Source organism: Sciurus vulgaris (assembly GCF_902686455.1).
Source record: "Sciurus vulgaris genome assembly, chromosome: 15".
NCBI lineage: Eukaryota > Metazoa > Chordata > Mammalia > Rodentia > Sciuridae > Sciurus > Sciurus vulgaris.
The window spans coordinates 72,353,666-72,379,853 of NC_136476.1; the positions used below are offsets into that span (position 1 = coordinate 72,353,666).

The 26,188-nt window shown below is 44.6% G+C and overlaps 1 protein-coding gene across 1 annotated transcript in view; it reads left to right on the forward strand.

Annotated features, from left to right (window-relative positions):
* Positions 1-12,838: 12,838 nt before the first annotated feature.
* The window catches only part of PAPPA (pappalysin 1), a gene marked incomplete at its 5' end in the record, with an annotated part of 230,832 nt that continues 217,482 nt past the window's right edge, over positions 12,839-26,188 (forward strand). The window contains one exon of the mRNA XM_079113401.1: positions 12,839-13,259. Within this exon, the coding sequence (XP_078969527.1) occupies positions 12,839-13,259 (421 nt within the window). The remainder of the gene's footprint in view (positions 13,260-26,188) is intronic.

The following is a 26,188-nucleotide window of genomic DNA, read 5'->3' on the forward strand; positions in this document are numbered from 1 at the left end:
ACATCGTTCGCAGGAGTTATGACATCATTTCCCTAAGTCCATCATGCTTAGCCTTCACAGAAATTGGGCTCATTCAATTGATCTAACGGAATTTCTAGATCTTAAAATTGTTTCATTAGCACACCCCACCAAAAAAGATTCAGTTGAACTAGTGTTATCCAGTTATTGTTAGATTTAATGTTCAATAAAGTATTGATAATATTCCTAAGAATAATGTCAAGTAGGCTGCAGAAAACCCTCATTACACACCTACTATGACAGTAAAGTATCAAATGGACTACGTTAATTCTCCTCAAAAGGTTCAGCTGCCATTGGGACCTGCATCAGTACTTAGATTGTTAGTACTGATAATTAGTAATAATAACTAACGAGTTTTATGTTACATTTAGAAGATTTAAAAATCTATACATGCTGTTTCTCAACAGGTAAAGAGAGGAAGCTACTCAGGGTTGAGTCCTCATCTGACAGATACTGGTTACCTAACTTGAAGGTATAACGATTGTGAAGTTTACAGAATGATAACTGGCATAAAGCAGATGCTCAGTAAATGTGGGATTAATTTTTGTCATTTATATGAGGATAAATTGTTACTTCTATGTCCCAGGAGTCCCATTTACTAGGTCTGTTTGGAAGCCCAGTTCTCCTTATTCCTGAGACTGTGATTTGCGTCTATATTGGTATGTTACATAAGAAGAAGGGAAGGAAGGAAGGAAGGAAGGAAGGAAGGAAGGAAGGAAGGAAGGAAGGAAGGAAGGAAGGAAGGAAGGAAGGAAGGAAGGGAGGGAGGGAGGGAGGGAGGAATAAAGAAGGAAGGACAGATGTTTGAGTCTAAGAGCTCTTGAGTGACTCATCCCTTCTCTATGGTCCCAAGTAAGCAGTGTTTCCTTCCTCAGAGCTGAATGTCAGCACCTATTGCAAAGGTGTCATTACCATTATCAAGATATTAAGCCTCCCAGGTACCAGGAGAAAAGGTCAAACCTGTACTTATAGTGCCTGAGCATGGCTTTTGTCAGCCTTGTCAGTGGACAAATTAAGTGCACAAATCCCATTTACTGGGGGGATGTCTCAACTTCATTGCCACCTGCCTGGTATGACAGACACACATGATGTTGCATGGAGAAAATGACAGCTCAAAATAAAAAACTGACATAGTTATCCACATGTTGCTTTCCTTAGGCTGCCTTCCCTGGTCCCCAAGGAGTCTGAAATTTAAATTTAAAGAAGGAAGGAGGAGGAAAGGAAAGGAGAAAGGAGAAAAGAGAGGTCCAATTAAAATAGGCAATGTGGATCTCTTTTTCCCTCAGGAAATACAGACAGGATGAATGAGACCATCTGGACAGCACTGAATCCCTTGGAACAGAATCTGTGGTTGGGACTGCTCCTGTGAGATTGTGTGACTCTGTCTCTTACTCGTGAGTTCTGCGCCTTGGCAGTGGACTGGGTGTGGCATGAGACACAGACACCTCCTGCAGACAGCCACATCTCTAAGCATGTACTCTGGGGTGGACAGGGTGCCAGCGGCTTTACTGCACTATCTCATTTGTGCCTTACAAGAACACTGCAGAGTAGGTCATTTTAAGCCTATTTACAGATGAGGAAATGGAGACCAAGAGACAGCTGAGGTAATTTGCCCAGAGGCATGTATCTTGTAAGTGACAGAGCCAGGATATAAAACCCTCACTTGTTGTGCCCCTAAGCCAGTTTCTAAGACACAAAACTCCTTCCCCAGGTCCTCACATCCTATTTGGCCTAAGGAGACATTTACGTAAGACTGAGAAGCTAGCCGGCTGCTCCCGAGCTCCTTTGTGTAGGCACTTGGGCTCTCTAGGACCGTACCATTTTTGTGGCCACACTCCAAGGGAAAGAGGGATTGTTATTTCCATTTCCCAGAGGGTGAAACTGAGGTGCAGGTATTAGGCATTTGGTAGGAGGAAAATGGAAGGGCAACTGCTTAGTGGTTCAAAAAGTTCTCCTTAGCAGTCAGCCTTGAGGTTGGGGTGAGATGAATTTGTTTTCTACTTTCTGATGACTGGAAAGGTGTTCATGAAGAGGAGTTTAAAGCAAATTCTGTGGATCAAGTGACTTGAGCTGGAATCCTCACACAGCCTGCCGAGTCAGTTGGCTTTTGCTGGTCTGCCTCAGGCTCCCCATCCAGAAAGCATGTCTAAGAATCATGCAATTCCAAATGAGCTCTGAAAAGAATTGGTGTCTGGAAGCTTAGTGGATTCACTGTTTCAGCAAGCACCAGAGACTCAGCTACTTCATCACCCTCGCTGTCACTATCACCAGGTGAACCTGCATTTGCCAATCAGGATGGAGAAGACTCACGGATCAAGGTGCTCACGAAAGACTCAGACTACCTCTTGCCTGTTTTGCTCTTGGTCGGTCTCTAGACCCCTCAGCTCCAAGATTTTCCTCTCTAAAGTGGAGCCAGTAAAGGTTTCCACTGTTCACCCACTTAAGGGAGGTCCTGATTTTTGAATGAGATAAGGGAAGAAAACCTTGGGCCAGTAAAGTATACTGTATTAAGAAAGAATCCGTGTTGCTATCCAACCCTGAATATTTTTCTCTTTTGTAAATAAAGTTCAGGAATTAATATCCAATTAGCACTCTCTATCAGTGGGTACTGCCTCATAAACAGATCCAACCCACCCAGATCCTGTATCATGCAGTTAGGCCATACCATGTTAACGCTGAATACATACAGACATCTTTCTATCACTATTCCTTAACAGCATAACAACTCTTTATGGTGTATTTATGTTATATTAGGTATAACATAGAGATGATTCGAATATACAAGAGGAAGTGCATAGGTTATATGCAAATACCATGTCACCTTATATGAGACACGAGCATCCATAGATTTTGGTATCTGGGGTTCTGGGGCATCCTGGAACCAAACCCACATGAACTCCAAAGGAGAACTATATGCTGTTGTGAGAATGAAAGATGAACTACATAGACAAAGTAAAACTTCCCTTATTCATTCCTCTTTGCTTGCCCCAGGTTCTCTCAATCTCTCTTCCCTGAATTCTCCCAATCCTAACCACCCAAGTTCTAATACTTGGTTTGAGGATGGTGTTTGTTGTTATTTTACGTTTTGCTTTTCCATGATATATATGATAAGTGTGGTGAAGGGCTGGGTTAAGGACCCAAATTGCCTTTATTTGAATTGTGACTCTGTCATGTTTTCACAATGCGGCTATGTTAGGTTTCCTCTCTGGGTCAATTTCTTCCTCCGCAAAGCAAGGACACAAACCCAAGTTTACTGTGAGGTACTGTTAATACAGAACCAGCAGCACCCAGCACTTACAGATTCTTACCAAGTGTTCATAGATATTATTATTAGACAGCTGAGCTCATGAAGACATGAGTCATACCTGAATCCTTGGCTCTTAACCTAATGCCTGGTACCCAGTGTGTGATTGATAAATAGTTCTTAAATTAATAAAAAAAAACACTACATTGATTTCTCTTCAAGGAAGCTGCTAAGAATGAAAACAAATTAATAAAAAAAAACTATTAAAATAAAAATATTTCTCAGTAATTGAACATTTACTGAACATTCAGGTAAGCCCCATATACTTAGTACAATTTAATCCTTATGGAAACCCTAAAAAATAGACTTGGTATTGCAGCCCTCATTTTACCAGTGACTGAACTAAGCCAGTTAAGTCTCCTGCACTTGGTCATGTAGCCAGGATTCACGTGTGACCAGTGTGGGCCTACCAGAGGCACTCCTTATTTCTTTCCATCAGTGTTTTAACCACAGAGGTTCATTAACTAGCTACACCTGAAGATGCTGACTTGGCTGGTCAGTCACTCAGGGGCTTCTGCACTTTTCTTTCTGGGATGACAGGGCTTATTCTCTCCTCTCTGAGTGGTGAAAATCAGGATGCAAGACATGGAAATAAATTAGCGTTGTCTGAGAACATATATATGGGAATGGCCCAGACAATTTTAGAAGTGTTGAGAACATTTGGTGTTTGAAGCCTGTCTGGCTGGGTTATGGTACTGTCCAGAGAATCACTTCTAACCTTAGAGTCCTTTTGATTTCAAGAGCTAGCCTACCTTCTGAACTGTGTTAAAGAGTAGGAGGAAATGACTCTACAGTGCTGTTGAGGATCAGAAAGAACTGAGCAGGAAGACTTCTTAGGGGCACATCATCCAAAGGTCTTAATGGAATTCCCCCTGGAATCAGGATGGTAATTATCAACTGTGTAAAATAAAATGTGAAATAAAATCAGAATCATTTAACACTGGTTAACACCAATCAATTAGAAAGGACATTGACCTTCAGAACAGAATGGCCAATTGTGCTGGAGAACCATTTCATCAGGGAATATCTGATTGTTATCAACAGGGGCTAGTTTTCTACCTCTGAAGTTTTGACAGATCATCAAAGAAGAAGGCAACCCAGGAATTAAGTGGCAGAAGTAAGAACAGAACCCAGACTCTTGAGTCCTACAAGAATTCATCAATTAGTCTAGCACTTATTAAATACTACCAGAGCAGATCTAAGTATGAACTGGTCATTCCTCAACATGACACTTCACAGTAGGTTTAAATGTCCCTTTCTTTTGAGAAGCACAAAGCATTATTCCCCAATATAGGGTCATTGTCTAAGGTTGGTTGTTGTTAGTATCATTATTATTTATCAACTGCTTAAAATCAGTGCTTCTAGGGGGCGGGTGATGCGGTTTAGTGGTAAAGCATATAGCTAACTTGAACAAGGCCATGTGTACTTCAATCCCCAGCACCACCAAAACAAAAAGAAGAAAGAAAGAGGAAAATGGTGTTTGGCACTTTTCCAGGTAGCTCAATGGTAGAGCACTGCTTTGCAGGTGTGAGGGCCTGGGTTCCATCCCCAGCATTGACACTTTGGTGTTGGGGTTCAGTGGTAAAGTGCCTGTCTAGCAAACATGAGGCCCTGGGTGTTCCATCCCCAGCACCAACAAAATAAATAAATGAATTAATAAATAAACAAAAATTAGTGCTTTTTAATGTGGTTTGAATAAGTCTGAAGTCTGTATCCTCCCAGAATTAAGTGGTCTTCTTTCTCAATATTCACATCAATACCATTGCCTATTGATCTCCTTGTGGAGGGATGGCCATTTCCGGTTCTGTGTGTCAGCAAATTTAAGGACTGGTTAGGGGGCACGGCATGATAAATCTCAAGTCATCTAAAAAAACTTTCACTGCTATGTTTTATCCTGAAGTTCAAGAATATAGGTTTTAGAGCCAGTCACACCTGTTCTTTGGTTGTTACAAATTCATGTAGTGCTCTGAAGTTATTTTTCTCCTCTGTAAAATAGAGATAGTCATATTACCTGCCTCTTAGGTTATTATAAAGGTTAAGCAATATAATCTATAAGTAGAATCAACAATAATGGTTAACTGTTAGCAATGACAATGATAATGATGATAATAACAATAATAATAACCTAAGAGTGAAAACTCATGCTAGATAGCTAGCCAGACTTTAGCAAAGTGTTAGGCACATAATGGAAAATTGATAAATCATCTTTGAGTGAAACAATAAATTATCATCATTGGCATTAAGAGAAGCAGCATTTTGGTAGAAAGTGTATCAGTTTGATTACTACAAAATTGGGGAATTCTTGCATCAGAAGGGTTTGGATGTGTAACTTTGGGAAAGTCCTTTCCTTCCTGTGGGTCTTTATTTATAGAGTGACAGTGTCAGATTTAAGAGGTTGTAAAGCACTTTCTATTTTTTTTAAATGACAATAGGCTGGGTTAGCACGTACTAACATCTTCCCCAACACCACCCAGCTTAGACTACGTTCACATGAAGAGGGGTCAAGTGAGGCTGAGTGTGACTGGGGTGGCCGAGTGACTTGGGGAAGAGTATGAAGAGGTTCCATAGAGGGGGAGGGAGGGTAGCTTCAACTGCCCAGGGCCTGAGGGAGGCTTCCTGACAGAACCATGGCTTTCTTCAGTTAGATTTTAAGGATTCAAAGGACCCAACCTAAGGTGATCTGGGAGAAGCAGAGTTGTTTCTGGAAGTCACACCTGGTTAGGGTTTATGGAAGACTCCATACAGAACCAAGGGAACTTATCAAATTTGTCCTGAGCTCCTATGTGGCATAAAACACAGAAAATGCATTCCATGGGGGATTACGAAAGGCACAGGACACAGGTCTCATCTCCAAAAACTTAAAGCCTAGCACAGAAAGAAAGACAGGCAGGTGAATCCAGCAGTGACAAGACAGAAGCTAAATAGCCCTCCAGAAGTGATTTGTTTAAAAGTTTAATCAAAACCAATGTCATGGAGAAGTGACATTTGCACTAGATTGGAGTAAAGGTACATCGTTTAGAGCTGTGATGTGGATATGTATCTCACAGTTAGGTGGTTTATGGTAAACTGTTCCCTTTCCTAAGAAACCGAGCAAAACCAACCTAACTGAGTCGATAGGAGATACGGGATCAGTCCATGCAAGACACTCAGAAGGTGCTGAGGAGTCAGGCCTACTGTGGTTAATTGGTATAGACGCTGTTCCTTAGAAAGCACTGCTGAATGAACTTCTCTGGGAGAGGTCTTCACCAAACATGCAATTAATTGCATGTTTTCAATCTCAGTTGATATAAAAAGTGGCCAGTTGGACAGTGATTCTGCAATTTTTGGAAGGAAAAAAAAAAAAAGATTTGAAAGCATTGTCCATTATGTGACTCAAGGCCTCCTATCAAGTAAGCCACAAGATACATTTGTCCTGGAATTAAGCGGAAGGAGTTATCAAAGGTTTTGCTTTCTGGTCAACAAAGCAAGGCAAAACACACCAGATGAAGAGAACGCCCACCATTGCTCATTTCTGATTTCTCACAAATCTTCCTCTTCCACAAGACTTTGGAGATACGTTCCCATTTTCAATTTAAAACAATAGAAAGATTAAAGGTGGATTAGAGGCAGGCCAGCCAAGGAGTCAAGAATGTGGCCTTTGGAGTAAGATGGTCTTGGGTTACATTGTGTCATAGAATCCAGCCGACATTTTTTAAATCTCTTTATCTTAAGCTTCATTTATGCTGCAGACGCAAAATAAAATAAGAAAAACTACAGATTATAGTTCTGAGGATTAAATGAAATAATTTATATAATCAGGATAGCAAGTGTTCTAATAAGTTACAGTTAATTATCATTATTACTAAGAGAATAAAAATAATAGAATCCAAGAATTATGCGTTTTCTATAAATTAAAGAGAAAAACATGCCATGTCAATTGGTAGTTTTTATCTTCAGCTGAAATTCTAAGCTTAAGAAGTTCTAGGAAAAAATAAAGAATGAAAAAGAAATGTTCGGGGTACCTGAGATAAACAAAAGTGGGGTCTATATGAATCAAAGGACAAGGGTTAGAATCTAGAAGATTCTGTTTCTGTTTCGTAGTCAGAAAGACTAAGAGGACTCCAGTTGGTTAAACAAAAGGTTCACAAATCCCAGAGCCTGGCAGCTCTACTTTCAAAGCAACCCTTACTTCCACTTCTCTGCCTTCACCTGTAGCAAAACATGTGCTTGCCAGCTTTCTTTATCTATGTTCCTGGACTCGGAATAGCAATCATTAGATCATGAATTTATTTTTCAGAGGATTCTTGGAGATGCTCAAAAGTACTCTGGGCTGTGAATAAACTTACTTTTAAAAACTGATTTAACAAAATGGAATATAGAAAACTGCTGAGCAATTCAGATAAACTGAGTTCAAATCTACCCACTAGTCTTGTGAAAAGCTAAAAACTTAGTACCGTCTCTAACACACAGTAGGTGCTTGAAAAGTGGCATTAATGTACTACTGGCTTGATTATCACCATCGTTGATTCTAGTATACATGTTACCTTTGTACAGTTAAACACTGCTGTTGAGCAGCAAGCAGAGGCTGGTGTTTAGCCAACACTCACTGGCATGTGTGCTAGCCACGGAGCAACATGATATCCATCATCTTATTTAATCTCCCAGATAACCCTATGAGATCTGTAAAAATGAAAAATGAGATTCAAAAGCTTCAGTGAGTTCATCTAGCTCCTGGATCCAACATGCAGAGCTAACTCTGGATTGGCTGGATTCTCAACTATTTATTTAATCTAATTCAGTTTTTTCTTTTCCTCCTGTAAAATGGGATGATCATGAGCTCTCTGTGGGCTTTTTATAAGGATTTAATGGGATCATTCTAATAAAAAGCACTTACATTTGTCTTGCAACTTACAGCATATTCAACAAATGTAGGCTGTTATTAGAATTGGTATTTAGCACAAATAGAATTTGAACCCAAATTGTTCTACTCCAAAATCTACATTCTTTCTAGTGACCTTCACTTGAACAGCAGATGAATTTCACTATGCCTGTCAGATGTCCACAGATGCTTCATCTAGTTAAATGAGATTAAATTAAGAATTTATTGAGAACCTAATATGTCTAAAACACCATGATTGGCACTACATAAAGCTAAAGAAGCCGTGAGTAGATATGTAATTCACTGTGAGGATTTGTCTTGGGGATGTACTGACAGAAATTCACAGGCAATTCTATGAAAGCCCAGAGGAGGGAGCCCATCAGGCTGGTGCGGGACCTTGCTGTTTGTGGAAGGTTCTCTAAGCAGGTGACTGAACTGGCCTTTGGAGCATTCTGATCTTGGAAGAAAGACATAAACAGGACACCAAGAACAATGCAAGATCCTATCTCATTTAGTTCCAGATTCTGCATGACAGACAATGCTTGCACCAAGAATTCTGAGATGGGAATAATTTATCTGGCCTGGAGAAAAGTAAATAGGGCTCTGACTCTGGAGGAAGACTGACAAAAAAAAAAAAGCCCAGAGGGCCATAAAATGTAGATATGTGGAAAGGAAGAGGGGGTGCTCATTTACTGAGCACCTACTTCGTCATGTAGCCTACTAATTTAATCTCAATGACAACTCCATGGTAAGGTCACCGAGACTCAGAACAATTAAGCATATTGCAGAGGGTCATAAGAACCCAGGTCATGGTGACTCTGAAATGTGTACTTTGAACCACCCTCACCCATTCCAGTCCTTCCCAATCTTTAGGGATCTGCTTTTATGTTACTCTTCTAACTTCCAGTAGAAACTTATACCCTCTCTGGCCACATACATTGCTTTTAATTCTTACCAAACAAAATGAATATTGAAGGACTATACCCTAAGAGTGAAGGAACAGAGTAAAAAAGATTTTAGGACCAGAAAAAAATCCCCAGAAACTTAAGGAAGTCCCTAAGAAGTGGGAGTGGATAGGTGGGACGCAAATATGGGACAACTAGGTGGGAACTGTTGCCCTACTCCAAGGAGACTCCGTTTTAGTTCAGATTTGGAAGTGATCTTAGGAATCTTCAACTCCTGCCCTTTCACTTTAGATAAAAGTAAAGTGAAATCCAAAGATCTCACACAGGTCAGAATTAGACCTAGAGTCTCCTCTCTCTCTCTCTCTCTCTTTTTTTTTTTTTTTTTTTTTTTTTTTTTTTTTTTTTTTTTTTGGTACCAAGGATTGAACCCAGTGGTGTTTAACTACAGAGTCACATTGCCAGCCCATTTTATTTTATTTTATTTTATTTTATTTTTTACCTTGAGACAGGGTATCACTAAGTTGCTTAAGGACTCCTTAAGTTGCTGAAGCTGACGTTGAACTTGTGATTCTCCTACCTCAGCCTCCTGAGCCACTGGGATTACAGGTATATGCCACCATGCTCTGCAATCACCTGACTCTCAAACGATTGCTCCTCAACTACAAATGATGAAAAGGGAGGGAACAGATCCATGAAAGATCAAGTGACACAATAAAACAAAGGACAGCAGCCCATGATAAATTATGATATTATGTATTAATACATAGAAAGGTCATGCATAAGTTGTTGATTAGAATGGTTTACCAGCCATTGTCTATGCACTTAATCAAAAACAAGTAAATATATACATATATGCATAAAGAATAAAAGTGGCTTCCAAGAGAGGAGGGACCAAACAGTAATTGCAGGGTCAATGAATAGATGTGCAAAAGGCTTTGCCAAATGCTGCCAATACATTTAGGGACTGAGGTCAAGGAGCTCAAAGACCATAAAACATGGAGGCTTTGTCCCTTCCTTTTTCTGCCCGCCATACTTCGACCTCCTCAATTTCTGTTTGTCTTTAAGAACCTAAGGGGAACTTTGTTCTTGACAAGAGTGGAATAAATGATACTTAAATGCCAATTCTATACTTTAGAGTATCACATCCCAGAGCATATTTTGCCCTCAAAATAAATTTGGGAAGTAGCTATTCCTACTTGAAAGGTAAAGAAATGGAAGGGTAGGGAACTGAAAGGACTCCTTCAAGGGGAGGATGCTGGAATGTGCTGGAGAAAGAGTGCAATAGAACTGAGAGGGCCTGTTTTCACTCCTGGCTGGAGAGTTGACGAAATCCCCCAAATCTAGGAATATTCGAAACTATTGAACACAATGACTTAAAAGCCCCCTGGAAGATACACAGTTTCCAAATGCCTGATGGCCACAACTGAAGTCATGATCCAACTTCTATTGGAGAGGAAGGGGAATTTTGAATGACATAATATATGCAGTTTGACATAGCTCTTTTCTTATTGAATGACAATCTTGTGACTCCTACAGATGACCTGGAGTAGCAGAAAGTCACAAGATTTGCTAAGACATATTCCTTATCCATAGCATTGTGCACCTAGGATCCTTTTTCTTCCTCTGAAAACACACTTAAGATATAGTGTTGATTTTTCATTTTATAACTGGAGAACCGGAGTTCAAACATTCTTGGCCTAAGACTATATAGCAAGTTCTTCCAAACCAGGAAGATCTAAATCTGGGATCTCCGGTTTTCAGAATGGTTCCATAATTCCCACAGAGCACATTCCAGCTTTTATAGAGGGGATGTCTGAGTCGTTTGCTCCTCTTACAAATCTTTATACTTTTACCAGCACACATTCTCTACTGGTTTTCTCTCTCCCTGAAGCATGTAGCAATGATCCCAACCCTCAGGAAGGATCTGGAGCAGCCCTGGGGAGAGGAACACCAGGGGGAAGAAAGTCACAAATTAGTGGCATTAATTTCAGGTCATGCTTCCAGTATGTTATCCACATGCAAACCTCACACAGCATATTTTTATCACTACATTATTTGGACAGACTGGTAACTAATAATTTGTAATCCACCACTGCTAACTCATTTCGACTTATTAAACACTTGGAGGGGGAAAAAAAAAAGAAGAAGAAGGAAAACTGTTTTGCCATAAGGGGGAGCTTTTGAGTTCCATAAAGAGGGGGAAAAAGAGAAAAAAAAATATATATTACATATATGTCCCAGTTCAAAAACAATTTTACAAAGCAGCAAATGGTCAGATCTTTTTTCTGTGACTTGGGCAATGTCACAGATCCTGAACTGCTTAGGTTGAAATTAGGGAAACTAATATTTTGCACCCATTTGTATAAAATTAAAATAATTTCTAACAACCAACAGAATATTTTTTAAGAGTATTCCGGGGAATTCAGAGACCCAGTTTTGCTGGGTCTACAGCTTCTGAAAGGCAGATGTCCTGGAAAATGCCTTCCCTCTGCTGTCTTCTGATGAGTCTATGAGGATTTTAGTAACAACTAGGGTCAGCTGGAGAGGGCAGCTCTGGGGGCTCAGCGAAGAGGGGGCCTTTCAGCACCGCCACTGTGGAACTTTAAGGAAATTCTGAGAAAGAGAAGGAAAAAAGGGAGGAAGAACTGGGAAGGTAAGAGAGAAAAGGAAAAGGAAGAGAGAGGAATGGAGCAGAGGGAGAGAGAGAGAGAGAGAGAGAGAGAGAGAGAGGGATGAGAGAAAGAGAGAGAATATTTTAAAAATCTGAGAATCAAGTTTCAAGACTCTTTATGTACTATGGAAAAGGATGAGGTTTACCAGCAAAGTGCAAAGGGGATCCTGAGAGAAGAGATAGGTTTTTCTCCCGCCAGGAGGAAAAAAATCAGGGGGGCCGTGGTGGGGGGTGATGAAGAAGGGGAGGAAAAAGCAAGCAAAACAAAACAACAAGAGGAATGAGTGTTTTGAACAGGAATGAGGAGAGCTGGGAGGACCGTAAGGGGGTGTGTACAGAATTTCATTAAATTGTTACTTTAAGATTGTCTTCTTTAAAAATAAGGGGGGGGGGGACGGGAGCGAAGGGAAGGAGGCAAATGGCAAAGTGGAGGAAGGCTGGGTAGCTCGGCCTCTCCAAACCGATTGATTAGTCATGATCCCCGCAGTTTTAACAGGGACTCATTCAATTGAGAAGGTGGAGCGCTCGGGAGCAGATTAGCTTACGCTTGTTTACTCATCTTCTGAGGGATTTTTTCCCCCTCTTTCCTTTCATTTTGTGAAGAAGGAGGGAGGGGAGGGGGGACTGGGGGGGGAGAAGGGGGCTGTGGCTTGTGTTATAAAGGACGCAAAAAATAAATAAATTAGAGCATCTTTTGGGGGGGAGGGAATTCAGCGGATCAGTGTCTTAGAGGAGCTTTTTTTTTTTTTTTTTTTTTTGAGAGCGAGAAATCATATAAAATAAAATGAAATAAAACAAGGAGGAAGGTAACCAGCTGTTAGAGGGGGAAATAAGGCAGATAAAGGAGCGGGGAGAGAAATTAATTGCCAACCAGGAGGAGTTGGACTGTATTTTTCAAAGGTGGGGGGAGTGGAGCACACACCTTGAGGAGGAAAGCGAGAAAGAAAAGAAAAAAGCAAGTGGAAGGGGGGGCTCGCCCAAGAAGGGTGAACAAGAAGAAAGTCGAGGCGCCGAGGCTCCCAAAGCTGGCAGCTCCGGGCGGCGGTGCAGGGGCCAAGGGGGGGCGGGGGGGACCGTCGGACATGCGGCTCTGGAGTTGGGTGCTGCGCCTGGGGCTGCTGAGCGCCGCGCTGGGCTGCGGGCTGGCCGAGCGCCCCCGCCGGGCCCGGAGAGACCCGCGGGCCGGCCGCCCCCCGCGCCCCGCCGCCGGCCCGGCCACCTGCGCCACCCGGGCGGCCCGCGGCCGCCGCGCCTCGCCGCCGCCGCCGCCGCCGCCGCCGCCGGGCGGTGCCTGGGAAGCCGTGCGCGTCCCCCGGCGGCGGCAGCAGCGGGAGGCGAGGGGCGCCGCCGAGGAGCCGAGCCCGCCGAGCCGGGCGCTCTATTTCAGCGGGCGCGGCGAGCAGCTGCGCCTCCGGGCCGACCTCGAACTGCCCCGGGACGCGTTCACGCTGCAAGTGTGGCTGCGAGCGGAGGGGGGCCAGAGGTCCCCGGCGGTGATCACAGGTAGGCGAGGGCGCCCGGACGGGTGCTGCACCGTCCCCGCGGTCCTGGGAGCGCGCGGGTGCCTGGGCGCGGGCGGCGGGCGGCGGGCGGGTCGGGGGCTTGCGGGTGTGTTTGTGGGGCAGCCGCCCCTGGAGCCTCACTTTGCCCCATCTGAGGAATGGGCACACTCGGAAGGCGTCGCTGCCTGCCCCCCAGCCACTGCGAGCAGCGCAGGGAGCGCTCCAGGAGGCTGGCGACCCTGAGTCGGGGAGGGCGAGTCCCCGGGGAGCCTAGGGCACGTAAGCAGTCCTCTGCATTGTCAGACGGACTCTGTCTGGGGTGGAGAGGGAGGGCAGGATGACCCAATTGGGTTGCATGCGAAAGGAAGCTCGGGGACCGTTGATTTCTCTGACTTTTTGATGGAGGTAGCCCCCTTGATTGGCCCCGTTACCCTGGAAGCCGTCAGGGACGATGTTGTTGTGCTCGCTAGACTTAGAAGTCCTCGAAGTGCCCCAAAGTCGCTCTGTTTGAAACCTGCCTCTGGGATCCACCTCCCTCGTCCCCCACGTCCCCCCACACACACACCCCGAAGCCACGAGCACTGCCATTCCATATCCTTCCTTTTAAAGCCCGTTGCCTGTCACTTGGAATTGGGGAGAGACCTTCCTAACACGCACCCCGCCAGCCTTCCCCAGACCCCGCTGCGAAATGGGGCGCTTTTCTCATTTGGGACTTTTATGAGCCCGTAATGAATTTTGAGTTCTCCCTCCTTACCCTCCCTCTCTCTCCCCTACGCCGTTCCCCAGCAAAGCCCGTAGTGAAACCGGACACTTTGCGAGGGTTGCAAACCTTAGAAATGCTCCAACATTCATTTTAACCCCCCTCTAAATGAATCTGTGGAAATGCCTTTAATAAAACTGGGGGGCGGAGGGGGCGGCGCTGCAGGAGAGAATGAAAGTTTCGCCTCTTCGGTCTGGGAGATTCCCTTCCTGCACACTTTGCCTTGTCCTGGGACGTCTTAAAGGGAGAGTAGGGGTTCCCCCTTCGCTGCAAGCCAGCAAACGTGCGGAGGCGTTTTCGCGATCCCACCCCCTTACACACACTTTCTTAGAAGGGACAGCCCGAGAGCTCTTCGGGCAGTCTGCTTCTTTCTTGCCTTGGCTGGGACTTTTTATGACATTGTGCTGCTGACGGTCCTATTTCCATGAAGTCCACTTCAGGGAACCCAAACTCTGCTTCTGTACCAAAAAAGATGCCCCCTCAAAGCCCGTACTTTCCAGTTACCAGAGGAGAGCAAGAACGACTCCCCCAACACACACAACTGACGTCATCGCTTGCTATTTTTCCTTTTTTCCCCGGGAAAGGAGAGGGAAACCGGGCTCATTCACTTTTAGCTCCCTTCGTCAGCCAGAGGAGGGTATAATATGCAGCAGAAGAGACGGTATTCAAAATAATAATGACGACAGTGATCATTCAGGAACGTGGTGTGTACTTCTCCTTTTCCATGCAAATGAAAAGCAGTCTGCTGCTTGGAGGTGATTTAAAAAAAAAAAAAATCTGTTTTTTCCTAGTCTTTACCTGTCCTATGGGTGATTTGGAACATTTTCCCTCTGAAGAGGAGAACCCAGAGTTATTTCCGTATCATAAGTGAAAGGGTGTGTGTGTATGGCGTATGTATGTATACACACACGCACACACACCTGGGATTCCACGGGAGACTGCTTTATGTGTCTATAACTCAGACAAGGGTCTCTTCACACGCGGACTCTTGATACTCATTCACTCTTTTCACACAAAGATCGTTGCAGTAAAATACTTTAATTGGATGGGGGACGTTAAGCTATTATTGCTTGTATAAAATGCCTGGTCCATTTTATGTGTGGAAATAACATTCCTCTCAAAACGAAGGGGTGGGGGGGGGGGGAGGCACTGCTGTCGTGTAGCACCAGAAAGCCAGGAGCTTTTCTCCCGAGGATTCTGGTGGATTTTTTTTCCCTCCCCTACTTGAGTCTGAGCCAGATTTGGCGGTGTGTAAACACCTGGCCCGGAGCCAGAAAAGACTCATTCTGCAGTATCCTCTACACGGTGCAGATTGTTGGACTAAAAAGAACCTGCTTCTCCTTGAATTAAAAAGCAAACAGAGGTTCTTTGCAGAAGTGCTTTTCCAGCTCTTTTCCCGGTGGATGCTAGGGCTGGGAGAGGCAGGACGCTCAGGTGGGTGCAGGAAGCCCATCCCTTGCAGGGGCCTCAGGTGCCCAGTTGGCTGCCTGACCTCTGTTGGCTTTCTCTGCCTGGGCGTCACCACTTTCGCAGGAATCCCTGGTCACCTATCTTGAGAGCAGTCATCGCTCAGCAGGGACTACACTGCTATTTCGGGCAGAGGGCTGCTTGCTGCCTAGCTGTCAGGCCAGACTGCCTTACATCACTCTGCTGCAGGATTCAATTGGGTTTCATAAAGGTCTAATTTTACGGTGCTGTTAACCAGGTCTGTCGTCTGCCAGGGGCAGGTCTTGCCACTCCTGGTAGGCTGGGGGTACTCCCCAATCTCTTGACCTTGGGTGCTATTTCTGCTTGGGTTCAAACTTCAGGGACACCAGTTCGGCCCTTCTCTGAGAGACTGGGGAAACAGTGATGGAGCAGTTTGCTTCTGAGGCTTGGAAAACGTGCCTTTCATTTTTCTAAAAGGGAAGGAATATATATGTGTATATATATATGAAGGTTTATGCAGGCAAAAACAAAGACAAAGTTAGAAAGTGCATGTCTGCAGCATGCTCTGGGGACTCACTAATGATGAATGGTCTTTAGGAGTGAAGAATTCTTTAAGGCTTCTGTGAGAAGGGTCCTCAGAGGTTGCCCAAGCTCGTCACCCTTTATGCCAAATGGGGAGAAACACAGAGAGGGATGAGGTTGGTGCTGGCTGACACAGCTAGCGCCTCAGTGGTGCACCCTCAGTGACTTCCTGGCCTCGCCCCCTGCACCATGAGAGTGCATAGTTCATAAACACCATCCCCTCTCACCCCACACAGACCCACCACCCAGGCACAGCCTTCAGCCTTCCTGCTGGCACCGTGGGCTCCCTTTCAAGTCAGCCTGGGCTTGGGGGCTTGTTTCTGACACATCCCTTTGCTTTTGTAGCACACCAGGCAGGAGCCAGACCCCTGCCCCTCATCCCCATATGCGCCCCCCACACATACACCTCTCCAGTCTGAAAGAAAGAAAGAAAACAATAGACTCAATTTGCTCCGTGGAGCAGAGGCCCTGAGCAGCAGTTAATCTTGTTAAAGTTTCTCCTGACCTGTTAGATAAGTGAAATGTGGACCCCACAAGTGTTGCCCTCCTCCCAGCTCCAGTCCCACTCCCCTTCCCTGGAATTCCTACTCAGAAGGAGAAAGGGATTTACCTGCCTCCCACCCAGCACCTCTGCTAGCCAGCCTCTTTTCTTTTGTTCTACTGTTGGAATGGATTAAGTTTGCTGGGTACTCTCCTGAGTCTTCTTCCCTCCCTTCTGCAGCCCCTACTTCCCTGCCTCTCACTCAACCTCTCAAAAAGAGTTGGACTAGGTTTTAAGGAGTTCATCTATGAACATGCCTCTCCCTTAACATCTATGATCCCACCTGGCATCTAGAATATTGCAGTGGTTAGATCTCAGTTTTAGCAGGCAGGTCACCTAAAGGTGAATCTGTCCTTGCCCTGGACTGGCTGTGTGGCCGTGGGCAAGCCAGCTGATGGGGCTTCAGTCTCCTCATTCACAAATTAAAGGTGAGGTGAGCACCTATCACCTAGGGCAGTGTGAACTTGAATCCAGCTTGCATGTGACAAGTGCTTAGAATCGGACTTGGCATGTAGTAAGTGCTCGACAGACTTCATTTTTATTATTAGATGTGATTTTTCAAAGATCTCAGCCCTCGTTTTTCTAAGGGAAAAAGGAAACCTTTCCCTGGGTGCCTGCAGGATGGCAGACACGGTGCTGGGGGCATGGCTTTCTACCTGAGCCTTTCGCCCTCACGACCAACCTGGTAGGTGGGCATCTTTGCCCCTTCTTTATAAAAGAGGAGTCTGCATCTCAGTGTGTTGGAGGGACTTGGGTGGAAGTCTCAGAGGCACTCCATTGGACAGGGCAACTCAAGTTCCGAGTGCTTGCTTCCTGTGTCAGCAGAGAGAAGTGATTTGGGTACCCTTCCTTAACCCCGCTGCAGCACATTTCCATTCCATCGCACATCTCTGTGCCAACTGCATATCTGCAGGTTAAAGAGAGTGGGAAATGGGAAAAAGTCCCACCTGAAAATTTTGAGTTAATGCAGTATATCTGTTTTTCTTTTCCCATCAAATAATCTGACAGAACAGGCTTGGAATTTCTCTTTCCATTCTTTCTGTGTGATTCCAGTAGTCATTTCATCTCTCTACCACTTGGTTCCCTCCTCTGTAACATGGGCATAATGATTTCAGCATATTTCAATGACATAAACATGCAGAAAGCACCTCACACTGTTCCCGCTTGTATTGGGACTCATTCAGTGCTGACTGGATCTTATTTATTATAACCGTATCCCTCTCTCCCAGTTTGTCAGTCTGATCTCGTGGAAGAGGGACTTATTTGTGTATTTTTAGGGCTTCCCTTCTTGAGTTACGGAGGAGTCTTTCTAGAATGGACCCTGGAACTTGGGGAGCAATTAGACTCCTTCAAATCTTTTCTTTTCACTTTGATCCCTTCCTTTTCCTGCTGGGGATAACTTCTTGCTAGTAAGAGCCAAAGGAGGCCCAGAACCACTGAATCCTCTATCTAGGAAAACCAGCATCATTGAAGGGGAGCATGTAGTCCCAGGAACAGAAGTCACAGATCCATAATCACATGCCTCTTGTTCCTTCCCCAGGTGTTGTTCAAATGCTCATTTTCTCCTATGTTGTCATTCAGTGGACAAATAGGAGTGGTATAGACTGTAGAACCTAGGGAAGTACCTGCCGTTCCCCTCTGCACGGAGGAAGGCAACCTTGAGGTCCAGAAGTGTGGAACTTGGGAGTGTGGGGGGTACAGCCAGCCCAGGCCTAGACCCAGCAGTCACCTGGATCAAGCAGGTTACTGCAATGGGGAAGCTGAGGACCAGGACACGCAGCATTAAACTGTATTCACAGACTACCCCTCTTAAAGGGGCCTAGGAGAACTTTTGATTCAGTAGATACCATTCCTGGCTGCATTTAAAATCACGCACTCTTAAAGCATTTCTCAGCCCAGGCTACCCTCCAGGGATCCTGATGTCATGGCCTAGAGTGGACCAGGACCTGGGTGCTGGTGTTTCTCAAAGCTTTCTCTGATGCTGTGGGAGGACTATCGCTGAGGAGACTCAGATCCAGTCTGATGTACCCTGGTGCAGGTGGAAAAAGTGAGATCCATAAGGCAGGGGACATCACCTGTTCCCTGAGCTGGTTATTGACTGAGCCTTCAGAGAAATCCAACCATCCCAGCTCTGAGTCCTCAAACAAGGACTCCTCTTCCATCCTGAGTCCCCTGCTCACTCCAAACTGGGTGCCATGGGCCCTGAGAGTCCATACCCTCTCCTTCCAGTGCCTTCTTCAGAACACGAATTCTCCTGCAAAGGGGTCACACATTAAGTGTCGTGCACATGATTTCAGGTGAATCAGTGTTGAGAAGCAGCCTCTCTGAGCAGGAATCAGGGTATAAAGAGGGAAGCTCTGAGGCATTCACCACTTTGCCCCAGGCTGGTCCTATGAGAAGGCATGTGTCCTATTACTTAAAAACCCTTCACCTGGAGATCACTCTGAAGCCAATTCTGGCTTCAGGAGTCTCAGATGAGGGAGAAGATCCTCAGGACCCAGGTAGGACTGCCTCTATGGGCTGTTTATACCTGGGGCCACTGGCTCATGGAGGCAGCATGCATCTAGTGTGGCCCCGGTCAGCTGCAGCTTCTCCAGAATGTCGTTCCTTTCCCTCCCTGCCTTCCTCTTACTGCTTTGAGGATTCAGCTTCATGCTTTGATGAAGGTTCTGGGATTGCTCAGCTGAGATTCTGACATCAGCAACTCAGAACTGATTTGAAAGGTTTGACCTCTTGGATGACTTGAAGACCTGAAAGTGAGGATCAGAAGGTCAGAGTTCAGGCCCAGGCTTGATGCCCTCTGAGCTGTGTATCCTGAGGCCTTGGGGAGAGGGTTTCAGGTTTGCTCACTTACACAGGTGTAACCATGGCAGAGAAAGATCTCGGCTGAGATCAGAATCCAGTGCATGCGTCAGCGGAGTGAGGAGGAGCCAGAAGGTGAGATGTGAGGGTGTTGTGCCATCAAGTCATTCCTAGAAAGGTGCCTTTATTATCATGGTTCACACTGGGGATGATAAGTAGTCAGCAAACCTTTTCTTACCTGTGACCTCACTGGAGTCTTTTGATGTGGGGAATTCACAAGTCCGCCGAACCCTGCCACTTACTGCTGTGTGACCTTGACAATGTACTGCTCCTGTCTGGGCCCCAGGGTTCTCAGGATGCAAAAGGAAAGGTAGGAAATGGATAGGAATTTTTATACTGTACCCTATAACCTCAGGAAGCCCCACTTTCCCTTCACTTCACTTCTGCTTAAATTGTCATTCTTTAAAATTACCTTTGAAAGAAACATTCCTCCATTAAAAGGAGTTTGAAGGAGCAGGGACTGACCGTGGGGAATTGTTAATTTTGTTAGGTGTGGTTCTATTATTCTTATCATGTTGTTTTCAAAGATTCTAACTTGTTATAAATGCTTACCAAAGTATTTCTGGGTTAAATATGTCTACTTTTTTCAAAAAAAAAAAACTCCAGGAAAAAAAAAAAAATAGGTGTTTAAGGGTAAGAGTGAGGAAGATGAAAGACGATTGGCAAACAGATAATATTTGTTGAAGCCAGGTTACGTGAACTTGGAACTTTCATACATTTTTATCTGGGCTTTTTTTGTGTGAAAGCTATCCATAATACAAAATTGAAAAAGTTAAAAGTAGCTGAAAGCCACAAGAGGAGGTGACATCTCAGATCACTGCATGTTTTGCGAACTGATGTGTTTGCAGATTCAGAGATTGAAGCTTGGTGAGGGTCAGGGGCTTCCGCAGGGTCACACAAAGATTAACTGAAAGTTATGGTACAGTCCAGGCTCCCCACACGGGCAGCTCCTCTATCCTGTACAACTGCAGAGCGGTTCACATGTCCATCTGCAGAGTGCTGGAGGGAAGGGACGTGAAGAGGGGAGCTTTAGGGTCATTCGAAGGGGGCCAGTGGAGATTTGCTGGGTAAGAAGCTTTTGAGTGACAGAAACCTTTGGCAATGCCCTATATATTGGGAAACATTTAGCATCCTCAGCTAGAGCCTTCTAGAGCTGGCTAAAGCCCTGGGGGAAGCTTGTGTTTACTGGGGAACTATTTTGTAGTGTTTGATCACAGGATTCAGGAGTCAGACTGCCTGGGTTTGATTTCCTGACTTTTGCACCTGCTGGTGGCATGACTTTGGGCAAGTTATTTAATATCTCCAGGCTCTACTTTTCCCATCTGTAAAGTGCAGATGATACTGGTTCCTATTTCACGAGGTTGTTTTGAAGATTAACTGGGCCTCCATGTGGAAAACGCTTAGTAATGGAATCTAGACCACGGAGTAACTCAGCAAATGTGAACCCACATTGGTACTATGTGTGTCTGACCCTTACCACACACGGTTTCTAAATCTCCATAACTCTAGGAATTAGACATGCTTATCTCCTTCAGCAAAGATAGGAATTACCTTTCCCTCCTTTGCTATTCAGGAAAGATTTATTAGTATCTTAACATTAAAAAACTTAAATTAAAATGAGAGGCAAACACAACATACAGATTATTATTTCATTTTCCAAAAGCAGTGGTGTGTGCTAATGATAGAAAATCTAAGAAATGCAGATAAAAATAAGGGACAAAGTAAATTTGTCTGTTCCCTGCACAAGTATTCAACAGGTACATATTTTTTTATTTCCTGTTTGTGCTGGATATAGTTGTAGACTTTAAAAACTCTTTTCCTAAGGAGGTTTATATTCTGGGCAAGGGGTTGGTGTGGGAGTTGGAGACTCTCTAAATAAGTACACCTGTATATCACGTAATGCCAGGTGAATGTTTATGCAGAAAAATAAAATCCGATCTAGGGACTGTTTGGTACAAGGACTCAGGAGGAGTAAGGTTTGAATAGGGTATTCAGGGAAGTTGTCCTGAGAGGAGGCCTTGGGGAACAGACAGAAGAAGAAACCTAAAGCTATCTAAAGACAGAGCAGCACTCTGCAAGCTAGGAGATGTTCATTCTAGACCAGGTCCTTCATTAACTTAGTGCAATTTGGGGCAAGTCACTTTCCCTCTCTGGGTCAGTTTTCCTCATTTGAACCATGGGAATATTTTCAGTTTATCTGCCTTGGCCCTAGATATTCTTCTAGTAGATACCTTTTAGGGTTGTGATCCTAATTAGCTTGGTCTAAAGACAAAATTGTGAAATCAGCAATCCTCCCATTCTTCTTCCTTTTGGGCACATTTTCCTCCACTAGGTGGTGTCTGTGCCTGTCACCCTCAGGGGCAAAGTGCCCACAGAGGAATGTTGGCCCCCATGCCAACACTCATCCCAGAAACACCTGGCTCTCTCAGGTGTCATACTTTGAATGTTACTTAGTCTTATGAAGAAAAATTCCTGTAAGACCCAAGAAAGTGTGTGAGAGTCAGATGCACTCGTTTAAGCCATTTGTTTCACAGATGTGTCACTGTGACTTGCACAGTGACAATCAATGTCCATCACTGAGTGACCAAGTTGGGTAAAGCTCTTTGTCTTCCATGCCCTAAGCCAGAACAGGTCATGCTGCTCTCCTATTTCTGAGTCCTTTCCATCAATTAGTTGCCATGTGTCTGCTGAGGAGTATCATTTATCTCCAAACGTAACTAGACTGGAGATTCATGGATCCAGCGGTCCACTGGGAATATCCATGCGCACTCCAAATTCAACATGTCCAAAATGGAATCATCTTTCTTGCAGAACTCCTTTGTATCCTTATCTTGGCTGGTGTTACCAATTCTAGAATATCGTCCTCTGTATTCACTCAGTCATCACACACTGTCCATCCTTTCTGAACATTTTGTTAGCTGACCCGTCGTTTCCTTCCTTTCTACGACTACTCCCCTGGCATGGCAATGTCCACAGCTCTGAGCCTCAGAGTCTTGTACCCACTTCAGTTGATCCTTCAACACTGGACAGGCAGATCTTTCTAAAATGCAAATCTGATTCTTACTACTCTTAGCGAAAGACTCTTCAAAGACATGTGAATTACTTGAAACTCTCCCAAATACATAAGGTCTTTTTAGCCTCACTTACTAGGCTCATCTTTCTCCTGTATTTCTGTGGACTGATTTGAAGAATGCCCAGGCCTGTGCAGGATTTTGCTCAGGTTTTCTCTCTTCTGGGAAGCCCTCTTTGTTGCCCCGCAAAGTGTAACTGATTTCCGGCCTCTCTTATCCATCTGTCTCATTATACCTTCTGCACTCTTACATTAAAACACCTGGAATTCTTTAATTATGTGCATATTGGGGAAGTTCTTCATCTCAACTGCTCCAGTGCTTAGCACAGTGCCCGGCATATAAAAGAGCTGTACATGTTTTTGTTTAACGCATGGATGAATGGATAAGAGAACCAGCTGAATATCTAATGATTCTGGGAGAAAGAGTCCAGGAACCCCGGGCATGTTGCATTACGTAACCAAAGCACATGACCTATTGCGTGTGCCACAGTCAGAAACATTACACAGTGGTTAATTCCATTTCCCCTTGAGCGAAGAAGTCAGAAGGGAATAGAAATCTGGCCTTACAAAACAGAGGGAGGAGGGGAGCAATGCATTTAAGGGCCTCCTCAGTTCACACTGTGGCCTTTCCTATCCAAGCCACATTTTGGCCTTGGTCTTCCCCTCTCAGACCCTGGCCTCTTTTGCAAAGCATTGATTTTGTGCCTGCACTGCAGCACATAATCCTAAATTTTACTCTCTGCTCAGATTTCCCGTCTCCCCTTTATCAGTACCTTGCTGGGCCTCAAATGTCCTGGCAGTTATATCTGTGGCCTTCCCTCCTTCCCAGTAGGGGGCCTTTCTGTCTGTTTCCCTTGATCTTGTGAGACCTTGTGGTGACCTCAGGATCTGGAATCCTCTGTCCACTGTTTATATACCCTTGGGGGAGAATAGGAATTCTCAGCAGTAACGACAGTAATAAAAGCACTAACTCATAATGAACACTTACTATGTGCTGGTACTGTACTGAAGGCTGCGCTTTGTACCCTCTGAAGTTAAGTTAGAAAGTTGCATGACTCACTGAAGGACCCATCGTGAATGGGTAGTGGAATTGGAATTCAAATCCGGACCAGTTTAGCTTTATCTCTGTCTGTTCCCAGGGTTTGCCATGTTGCTTGGAGCACCATGGTAATCCAGTAAATGTCCCAGGACAGGTTGAAATACAGGAAAGAAAATGTGAATCAATGAAGGAATATGAGCAATAGTGCCCCTAGTGGCTAAGGCATGCATTTAAAGAGTGTGTATAGAATGAAAAACAGGAAGGTGGTTAGAAAGGGGGAGAAGGATGGAGGGGAAGTGGAGAAAAAATTCAAACGCGTATTATAAGATTGTAAAATGATTGACTGAGAAATCTCTTTTTTATGCACCGTGTATTTTATTTGCAGGTGACTTTTGAACAGAAAGAACATTTACATCCACCAGAGCATTCCCCACCTTTAAGTAGTCTACTGGGGGAAATAAGCTTCTTTCAAAGATGCTGTGCTTGCCAAAAAGTTTTGGGTTCCTCTTTAGAGAATCAGAGCCTGGGGCACGTTACCCCAGATGTGCTCAGTGGAGGCATATTGTTTTCCTCTGACATTATGAGGCAAATCCAGGACGCAGGGGGCCAGGCTGCATGAACTATGGAATTCTGAATGGAAGACCGACTTTGGAATGACAGGGCTGCTTTATGATGTGGCTGTCACGGGAACCAATTGCACCCTGGTAGAGCCTGTGTTGAGCTCCCAGGATAACTCCTTTACTGAGCAGCCCCACTTGACTGGTTAGATCTGATTTGCTAAAAACAAACTCACATATAGTATCTTGCTCTTCCCTTTGCCAAGTTCTAGTTGTGAAGTGACAGAATCAGCTTCATCAAATCTGCCCCATTTACCAATGGAGAAACTGAAGTCCAAGCAAGTTAAGTTAGCTTACTAAGTAAGCTGAGTTTAGTTGAGTCAGGTTAAGCAACAAATTGGTAGTAAAATTGAAACTGAATTCAAGTCTCTTGACTCCTAAATCAGTGTTCTTTTCTTTAAATCACTCTTTTCCTTTGTGGTATGGGATGGTAGCAGGTTCACATTAGTGAGCTTATTAGAATAAGTGGTGTGACTGTTCAATAACTTCTCTTAAACATTCCTTAGATGCCAAACCTCTGTCCTAGACATTCTGTGAGGTTCAATAGGAGATGGAAGGTTATTAGGAGAGGAAAATCCTCCTCCCTTCCTCTCTTCCTCCCTTCCTCTCTTCCTCCCTTCCTCTCTTCCTTCCTTTATTCTCCATCCAATTATTCATTTATTTAGGAGTTTTTGAGCCATCTTTTTATATTGAACATTGAGCTAAGAAATGAGGAGTAAAAGCAGAAGAACAGGGGACCGTTCCCTCCCTTGAGGAGCACCAGTCCTGGTAGCGGAAGCAGACTGGTAAACAGATATATGACATCATGGTAACAGCTATAACTAAGCAATTAATAGAGTCCTGGGGAAGCGAGGGAGAAGCACTGCATTATGGAAAACCTGTCCTTTTCACAGGGACTGGAAAGTGCTCTGACAATTTAGGCACAAGAAGTCTCGTCCGCTTATAAGGCTCATGGGATTTGTTCATGAAGTAGGTGTGATGTATATGTTTGCAGGCATACGCCCCTGCCTTGTATGTCTGTTTAAACATACAGCCATAATCAAATGAGAACAGTCAACACTTATTTATCCATGCCCTTACTGTGGACATGGACCCACAGTAGCTTTTAGAAGTGTTGTGTTAGGAAGTATTTGAACAATTCAATCCATCACCATCAGAATCAAGTCCAGACTGCCCCTCCCATAGAGCATTTACTGCACTCTTTCGTGGTTGCCTTCAGACCTGTCGTTTCTCCCACTTGTCTCTGAGTTCTTTAGAGCAGAGATCATAGCTGGATGAGAGGAACACACCTGTAATTCCATCAGCTTGGGAGGCTGAGGCAGGAGGGTCACACATTTGAGGCCAGACCAGGCAACTCCGTGAGACCCGGTCTCAAAAAATAAAAAGGGCTGGGGGCTTGGGGTGTAGTTCAGCAGTAGAGCAGCCCTGGGCTCAATCTCTAGTACCATTAAAGAGAGAGAGAGAGAAGAAGAGGAAAGATCATTTCTGTCTTCTCTGCATAATTTAATTTAGCACAGTCCTAGCCTCATCAATAGATGCTGAGTAAGCTTTGTTATGTGAACAAAAGGACTGGAGATGCCTCCAAATAAGGGGAAAGATGGGGTGACTGGAAGAGGGTGCTGCGAAGGAAAATTGCTCTGAGAACTGATGGCAGGAACCTTAGGTAAAACCACACGGTGAGGGAGGACACATCGTGAATGGCATTGGCTGTGAGCAGTGGCCCTGGCCTCTCTGAGCTGATTACCTGCTAGATTTCTCTTTCTACCTTCTTTTCCTATCCCTCTGTCTCTCCTTCTTTCCAATGGGCACCATCTCTGCTAGCTGTAAATCTCTTAGCCTCCATTCTCCCTCAGATTTTCCCACCCCATCCCTGGAGAGGGTTGCTGAGGGCCCAGATGTAGCTGCATGGGATGATGGGATGTGCCCCTGCTCCTCCAGTGAACCCCACCTGTGCCCCAGCTACCTTTCCCCATCTAAGAGGATGACAGCGGTAAAATGTCTAACACGCTCAGTGGCACCTCCCCAGAACTT